Source organism: Limulus polyphemus, unplaced genomic scaffold (assembly GCF_000517525.1).
Source record: "Limulus polyphemus unplaced genomic scaffold, Limulus_polyphemus-2.1.2 Scaffold1086, whole genome shotgun sequence".
In the NCBI taxonomy this organism is placed as follows: domain Eukaryota; kingdom Metazoa; phylum Arthropoda; class Merostomata; order Xiphosura; family Limulidae; genus Limulus; species Limulus polyphemus.
This window is the reverse complement of record NW_013666696.1, coordinates 105,905-115,392: the sequence shown is the minus strand read 5'-3', so window position 1 is coordinate 115,392 and position 9,488 is coordinate 105,905. Positions and strand designations below refer to the sequence as shown.

Genomic DNA, 9,488 nt, shown 5'->3' with positions numbered 1-9,488 from the left:
ATAACAAAACAATAAGATAATTCAAACCCTTCGGGTCTCTTCCTTTGCCATTCCTTGATATATGTTATCTGAGGATGTTCCGGCTTTGGGGTGGTTCCAGTTTGTTTCCCTATTGTGGGAGTTGAGTTTTCTTACATCCTTTCGATACTGGATGTACAGTTCCCAGATCGATCTATCAAACACTACTACATGTACCATGTTTGGATGTGGTTGTCGGTTCCCAGAAGTGAGGCTTTGGACGTAGTTGTGATACCCTAGCCACTCTACATCTGGGAGCACATTCGTTGTTTACCTACTTTTATACATTGGGATTGTCTTCCATATCATATGGTTTGGCACACTCTATCCAGCTGGAGTTCTCTCCCACTTGGATATGCTCCTCATGTATGGGCGAAGAGTATACTTTGTTCAGAAGTGGTGCAGTTCCCCTCATCAGATCTTCAGGTCTGAATCTCTCATTTCCATTGATTTCCCTTGCACTGGTCCCTCCTCCTATGTAATTCCAGTTAATCTTATGAGCAGAGGGAATTACCTGATTGAAATGTATTTCCATCTTCTGCTAAACTCGAAGTGATAGTTTGGTGAAAGAGTATAGAGGGGTCCACATGCGTCATGTGACTATATTGCACTCCATTGGTGGAGAAGTGATGCATGAGAGACATATTGGAATCACTAGATGCAGGAGAGCAGATGGCTGGTGACATGCATTCAAAAAAGTTTGCACATAGAGGGCAGCACTGAACAGGTATAGCTGATCTTGTGAGACAGGGAATTATCTATCAGAAATACATTTTCAGTATAGGAAAATTTTAACTTTTAACCTATATTTTGCAACAATTATTGCTCCAGGGCCATTTTAATCTGTTCTTTGTATCCATTCTTTACTAAAATATTGTTATTTAATAACAAACATAACTAAAATAGGTTTTGCCAATATTGTTTATTAATGTTTTTACTGTACAATGTTTGTTGACAACTTAGGTAGTGTATGCTACAGGAAATGAACAGTTAGCAGAATTTATATCTGCTATTGCTAGCTCGTCTCAACAAACGTCAAAAATTTGGAGTGATCCAGATCTTGGGAATGGAAGTTGGCTTCATGGAGAACATAGTAAGGTGAGAACATTCTAAAGTTTAAGTACTTTCAATAAGTAAACCAGAGCAAGTCCAGCAGCTGGACCAACATTTTGTCACAGTAACTGTATAGCTTTTTAAACTATTTTGCACTTCAAAATAGATAGAATTATAATAGAATAGTAGTATGTATGAGTCAGTATAATAATACATAATAAATTACATGTGCAATCTGTAAGTGTACATGCTTAACTTTGCTTACAGCTATGGTGAGTACAAATGCCAGTGAACACCTATTTTTGTGAATCATAAAGAAGTGCTTGCAAATGATTAATACTTTCAATAAACTATAGTAAAATTAGCACAAAATTCAATGTCGGAGCATCTATTTTTCCCACTTTGCACACTATTCTGAGTTATCTGACCAATTGAAAAAAAAACGCTTCCCCCACCCATGTTAAAAAACATTTAACATGTAACAGAAAATAGTAAAGCTGAAAAAACATCTGTGTTGAAAATTTTAATCTTCTTTTGTTGATTTCTTTCCCCTACTAGAATTTCATCTTGATTAAGTAAGTTTGTTGTGTAATAATTAAATAATATGTCTTGTCCACTGTTGGAATACTGTTATGCCGAAGGAGTGTAGGGTGTTGTCAAAATAGATGGTATTATGAATAAGGCCCAGTACCACATCATTCTGTTGTATTGTACAATTTATCAAATTAACAGCATTTATTTGGTTCTAGTTTTGTTTTTAATTTCCTTCTAATAGGCTGCAGATATTGAATGGTAGTGTTTGGTGTGGTATGTGTTGATTCTTGAGTGCATATACTTGTTCCTAATTATTGGTTCTTGTTAGCTTTACCTTGGTAGATGATGTATCCCCACTGCTGTGTGGGTCTTACTTTTCAGATACCTCTTATTGGAGTAAATATTACCTTTATCAAGATGTAGTTTGTAACCTACCTTTATTTGTCTGTCTTTTGTGTGTGATAGGTTTTGTATTTCACCTCTTTCTTTGAATGTGAAAGTTATGATATCATTATATATATGTATATGCACACACACACTTTTATAAGTATATATTTACTGTATCTGAAATATGTTCAAGTATAATAGATTATTGATTTACAGAACAACCTGAAATTATTCTTAGATTAATAACCTTTCACCACTATTATAAAAAATTGGTATTGCAATCAATAATCTTCTTAATATTGAGAAATAAGTCATTTTTGTATTTGATTATTTGCTGCCATTAAAATTGTTACTCTAAATATTGTACAGCTATAGCTATATGTCTTCCTCATCATTTTTTTTTTCTTTTGCAGCATGAAAATTTTCTGTTGAGATTCCCATGTCTCAATTCAATCTGGTAAGACTACATAGAATTACACATTAGACTATAATATGAAATAATAGTGATGAAATATGAAGTGAGTTTATAAATTTTATTAAATAAAGAATAAAATAACTAAATTATTTTAATACCACACTATATTTTTCTTTCCTGTTTTGGAACTGAAAATAAATCAAGCACAGGAGAAACTTAGCAGCAGTAGAAATTGTTAAATAATCACTGATCTTATACCACCATGTGGATCATCCCTTTATTCTAATTTGCTTTACCATGTTCACTTAAGTCCCATTTATTGAAAGTTTAATGATTAAACTTTATAATTAAGCTATATCATTTGAAAAAGCATCAAAGCGAAGCTTGATAGATAGAATGCCTTGTAATATCCTTAACTCATATCAGTTCCTGAGGAGAGCCCAACAGCAAACCATGTTTATTGGACTAATATTCATGTTGAAAAAAAAGACAGCAGTGTTTGAGTGTGGATTACCCATAGGTTGATACTTTTAATTGTTAACAATTTTAAACTCTAATAATATTTCATTTTTATTGTCATTACAATTGCCTTGAATGTTACAGATGAAAAGTTTTAAGATTAAGGTCCACTGGCATTGCTAGTACTATACAAAAAACTGTTTACTTAAAGCATCCATCTCATACCTTTGTTTTTGGCTTTGATGCGAATGCAGCTTACTTCTTAATCTGATGAATGATGCTCAGAGCATATTTGCTTTAGTGATACATATAGCAGGTAGTTTTCTTTTAGCTTGTCTCATTTGCTCTTCTTCAGTGGGTGTTTATTGGCATAAATGGAAAGTGTTCTGCAGTTAATCTAGGAGTTAGAGATTTCCTGCAGATCAAAACCCTTTGTCTGGGTGACAGAGTTTCTCCTCTGGTTTTTCGACCATGGGTTTTTGGTCCCCTCAGTCTTGGGTTATTGGGCAGCTTTGTCCCATACCTCCATTTTTTTCCAGATACCGTGGAGTTTTACCTCACTTGTCCTTACTACGTTCATATGTTCCTTCCAGATTAGTTGTCCTGACTGCCTAGCATTCCGACCTGGGAAATTAATGTGATATTTTATTCCCTCATTTTACCTTCATTTGCTTCACTTTTCTCATGTTTCACTTTCTCTTCAAACTTATGTAGGTTGGAGGTCGGATTTGTTTCCTGTGTTGTTGCTCATACATTTTTCTCACTCTCTTTCTTCTCCTTTATTTGGATCTTTCCTTCCTAACCAATGTATGAGTGGCTAGGGAAGGTAACTCCTCATTTTTTTCTTAATTCCCTTTCTTCCATTTCCCATCTTTATCCTCATCCCAATCCTTATCAACTCCTATTCATGGTTTGTGCTCTTCATTATTCTATTGCCTGTATGGCTTTTTTTTCCTGGTGCCCACTCCTGCCTCTTTATTCCTAGGCATTTTTTCCTCGAGTCGAGATCTTTCTCCTTCCATCCTCACTAATTGTGTTTGGATTTTGATCCCATTGGCATACTCTACTTTATCGTCCTCTTCACAGACCTTGTTCCAGATGTCTTCTCATCAGATTCAACATCCTTACCTTTTATCTGACATTTTATCTTCTTTGGGCATCAGGTCTACATTTAATACGTTCATCTCCCCTTATCTACACCATATCACAGTTTCTTCCTCCTTGGGTTTTCGTCTACCACCTGTGACTGTTTTTCATACTTCAGTGCAACTCTACCTGGGTAAGTTTCTGTTCGTTATTATTTTCCTTTAAGGGGCCCTTGCTTCATTATTCACTATTTGGATCTTGCTTCATGTTGAGCAGTGCTTGGCCAAGTATCCTTCAATTGAAATCTGCACTGTACAGCTATGTTGAATTGTGCTCTCTTCCATGGCTTCACAATGCTCACCAGTGAGATGGGGTGTTCCACAAGTTCACTTGAAGGTGAATAATCTCACAATGTTTTTACTTCATAAACATGCTTGTTCCAGACCATACCACTCATGAATAGCTGCCCATCCCTGCCATGCCCTGATTGAATAAATTGGTATAGTCTGCTTTTCCAGATAGGGTTTTGTGGTCACACATTGCACTGTCTCTGGTGGTGACTTTCTCTGGACTCTCAACTGCTTATTCACTCTCTTTCTTCTAGTGGAGCATGGGAGTTCTTACCACTTTTTAGTTCCAAGCTGCTGGGGTGTTTGACCATGGAGACACCTTCCTGAATGGGTTCCACAAAAAAGAGGGCTATAACCATTCAGTCGAGAGTAGGGCATTGGTGTTCTGCTGATGTAGATGAGACGTTGCCTCCAGAGGAGTTGAGTTATCACTTTTCCGGATGACGTGGCCTCCTGAAACCATTTACACAACACTGGAGTTGAGCCATCAAAAATGCAGTTCACCCCTTCAATTGGGAGCCATCATCCTTTTGTCATGTGGAGGTCAGTACCCCATGGCCTGGTGTTGGGTTTAAAGTGAACCAATTCTCACACATATTTATGGTTGTCTATATTCCTCCCTCGATCAAACTCTTTGTGTTTTGTGGAGGTATAAACCTGATCTCCCTGCCAAGGACTGAATAGGAGCCAAGCGTGAAGATGAATGTCCAGATGGAGTCCCAGCAAATGAAGTGGATGAAGAAGGGTAGGAGACAAAGGAAGAGGCAGTGTAGGTAAAAGTTGGAGCTGAAGAAGTCACAGAAACCATGGTTGAGCTGGCCATTAAGGAGCAATCAGAGGGATTTAACACAGAATGGTAGGGATGAGGAAAATTACCCATGGAAGTAACAACATAACAGGAAAGTCTTAGAAGCTTTGGGTAAGATGACGTCAACAATATTACAAAAGCCTAGTACAACAATTACACTGCATATGCAATGTATGACTCATAACCATCACTTTTAAAATAATTAACTTTTTTTAACACTCTTCTTATGAAAATTAAATCATCATTAAATATTAAATCACTAAATAAACTAAATAACTCTTAAACTAAACAGTCTTGTATATCCAACAGATCTTTAATGTTACATGCTGTAGTTTGGGTATACTATTGTTATGCTTGCACATGACATAACCCTAGTAGTATGAGAGGTATTTAATATTAGGAGTACCAATGGCTATTTTCAGAAAGTAATTCTTTGAAATTTTGGGGAAGCTAGGCAATGTATCTGAAATTGTTTGCAGTCATACTGCAAATTTTAGTCACAAATATTGATGTAAGTAGCAGCAATCAGGTTCCTCATTTACTGAGTTCTTAATATATTAAGCAATGCAACTTTCAGTATGTAGGATACACTCCATGTTGCGTGTCTTCCACTGTTCTTCACCATTTTCATCTTCAAAATTGTAGGTGTTCAAGTATTCTTGGGGCATGAAGTTGAAACTTGACATAAATAAACATCTGTATATGTACAACAGTCCCTATAATTATTAATTCAGTATTTTGTAGAGATTCATATTAAATTATGTCATGCTATTTACACTACACTTACTGTCGTAAAGCACAACCTTGGAGAATATCACCATGCATAAATTTGACATGTACAACATGACTTTCTGCTGCTGTCTATAACAGATAATATGTTCATAGTAGCCAACAGCCATTAAATTTCCAATCAGATAATTCCCTCTGCTCACAAGATTAGCTATTTCCGTTTAGTGCTGTCATCTATATGCACACTTTTTTGAACTCATGTCACAAGCCTTGTGGTCCCACACCTCAATTGAAATCTAGTGATTCCAACATGTCTCTCATGCAAATCATTATGCATCACTTTTCCACCAATGGAGTGTGATCTAGTCACTTGACACATGTGTTTCCCTCTATACTCTTTCATCAAACTATCATTTCTCATTTGGCAGCACTTGTACTTGGACGTTTTTTGTCATTATTTACTGTTTCACGTTCATATTCAGTAAACTCACGAAGTGGTCTTCATTTATTATAACTTCCAGATTTTCTGGAGTTTTGAATTTGCCTTCATTTATCCCAGCTTATTCCAGTAAAGCTAATGTTACCACTTTGGGGGTCATGTCTATGACTAGTGCTATCTCACAGGTCACAGGTGCAGGTGACCTGGCATGGGAGAATAAACATTAAAGAGGTCAGCCTTTTTCTTCGGTTCTCACCCATAATTCCTCCTGTAGAAGCTGACCTTATTTGGGTGGATGGTGATCTTGATAACCATTTTCCACCACTGGATTTCAAGTGCTTGGTTTTTCATTTCCATTACCCAATATGGAGATGCTATGTTCTTTTTGCACGTTTATAATGGCTTTGTCATCTGTGGGATTCTCTCCACATAGATCCCTTTACTACATCTCTTAACCATCCATTACCATTACCTCTATTTGGTATCCGGTACCTCCTCCTTTAGCTAGGGCTGTGGATGCCTTTGGCTAGGATTGGTCCCACAAGTTCCTGTATGTTCATCCCACTATCCTGAATATTGTTGTTACTAGAGGGCTAGATATTTCTAGATTTTTCTGTTGCATGTTACAAATACATCAAGGAAGTAAATTAGTGAAATTAGTGAAAGTGAAAGTAAGACAAAGTTAGTGAGAGATCTAGAAATAACTGTGTTTGTAAGTTTAGCCATAAAGAGTGTATAATGGCGACTTTAAAGTATTATAATTGCAGACTGTATTGTAATAACAGAGCAGAGAATAATAATTTGCCATATCAATTGGGTTGTAAAGTAACTGAACCAGCTTGTGTGGAATTTTGATGTAAAAGAGAATTATTTAAAGCTCTGTACATAACTGTGATAACCAATAGTGTAACGATTTTTTGTAAGTACATTTGACATGTTTTGAATGCCTCTGAATAAAAGCGAAATGTAGGAAAAAACATTCTTACACTCACTTGGGGGGGGGGGATTCTAGAATCTATGTAAGCGAGATATGAAAACTGTAAAATAAAAAAAAATTTTTTTCTTAAAATAAAAATCACCTAGCACTCAGAGTATTCGGAGTCTGAGTCAGTGTGTCTATAACAAATTCAGAGACAAATCTTTAGTAGAAATACTTTATTAAAGATTCTGATATTTTGTGTACAACATACTTGAAACATTTACTGAACACTTACCAAATTTTGTGAAGATGCATTAAGGAAATTGAGAATTATAGAATTTAAAGTAAACATTAATTCTCTAATATAGGCTTAGTTCAGTTTTTGACCCCATGCATGTATGGTTAATATATAACATTTGTGGTTACATTACATAAAAAGACATACTGAAATCCCACCATTTAAAACTTAAATTGCATAACAGAAAAAAATATATGCCATAAACTTTGATGCTTTGTAAAGACATAATGTCATTCTTTATTAAAAATCTACATGTTTTAAAACATGTACAAAATAACTATTTAATCTTTTGTTTCTCATTCTGCAAGTGTTATTTTCCTTAAGAAGGATTATGACAGGTAGTTCTCAGTCAAGGACTGAAGTAGTCAATGTAAAATTTTGATGAATATTTCTTAATTATGTATAATAATTGATATGATAGATGACATGTTGTATTCTGACCATGTCATAATTCCCACAGTGGTGATCCTATTCATTAATAAAATTATATATATTGTGTGTTAATTACTTAAATAATTATTACAATGAAAATATTATCAAATTGGGTGATATATTTTAGCTCATATGATGATAGATAGAGGCACTTACATCATTATATTTCAGTATGTGAAGGCAAATATTCGGTGTATGATGTGAATACGTTACATAATATTCATTTCAAGCAAGCTATAGTTTCATATATTCTGTCCAGTACTCAGTTGAATCTACAGTATTGTCTGTTATCTAGTCATTTGTATGTTGCATATCACTCTCTTAAGCAGAATTCCAGTCCTGATCAACTACATCAAGTACATGCACAAGTTGTTTGTGTGGTTTTGGTAGAAGCAGAGGTGTTTTCAAATTTTGGTGAAAGGCTAGGTAACATAAAATAGATGCAACATTAAAGCATCTTACTTTTATTATTCCTGAGTGACACTAGCAGTATCAATTACATATTGAGTGACTCAATGATAACTTTGTCTCAGAAGATTCATAGTGAGTGGGCCTTGTCAGGTTTTTATAGGGGCTGAGATTCTTTACAGTAGGTGTCTGCGACTTCTTGGCAATAAATTTCTACAACACACAATCAACTTGTTTTAGAATAATATTGAAGGGTAATTTAAGGTGCTTACAAGGTCAGATCAAGCAAGCCCATATAATATTAGGATAGAGAAAATAACGGATAAAATATAGTGTTACTGAAAACCTTTTTGCAGAACTAAGAATATTAATCTTTTTGCAGAACTAAGAATATTAATTTTGGGCTTCGGCTTATAAATGTGCAAACTCTCTATATTTAGAGTCTCTATTCATCATTGGCTTTAGCCAAGATCCTAAATTTGAATTAATTGGAACGTCATACTTGCCTAGGATATGTACAAATTCAAGGATCAAATTCCAACTTTACACTCTTCTTTTCTTATTAACAAATTACTTGTCCCCACTTTCAGCAGGCCTACATTGGTTCTATTAAAAGAAAATTTCTGATGCGTGTGAAAGAACATGGTTATCTAAGGTTCCTGGTTAAGTCTAATATACTTGTACATGCCCTAGGCAAGTGTGGTGTTCCTATCCATTCTAATTTGTTTAAGATCATGGCCAGGGCAAATGATGAACAGATTCTCTTTCTAGAATTACTGCAAATTGTAACATAAAATTACAATTACTTATCCTAAAGAGCTTCAGGTTCCTAACAATTTACAACTGTTTTAATTTAATTTTATTGCTTGACTGCTGTTTGAATTGTGTCTAACTACTAAACCTGCATAAAAAAAAAGAGAAATCAGTTGGCAAGTGAATAGCTCAAGTTATGGTAATGGTTTAAAACACAAACAGCTGCTGCAACTAGGGTTACAACACAAAAAACGAACTTATTTATTTAACTTTGATAACCACAGAAATTCAAAATTAATCTTTCAAACAATTGAAATACAAAGTTAAAAACTTAGCAAAATAGGTAAATAAATATGTGCTTGGCCAGGACTTGATACTAACATGAATTAACAGTACAAGA

At 34.9% G+C, this 9,488-nt stretch overlaps 1 protein-coding gene across 1 annotated transcript in view; it reads left to right on the top strand.

Moving 5' to 3' along the window:
* Nucleotides 1-9,488, top strand: part of LOC111086423 — a 38,754-nt gene that overhangs the window by 3,248 nt on the left and 26,018 nt on the right. Inside the window, exons 2-3 of the mRNA XM_022389185.1 lie at nt 982-1,116; nt 2,406-2,449. Coding sequence (XP_022244893.1) covers nt 982-1,116; nt 2,406-2,449 — 179 coding nt within the window. The remainder of the gene's footprint in view (nt 1-981; nt 1,117-2,405; nt 2,450-9,488) is intronic.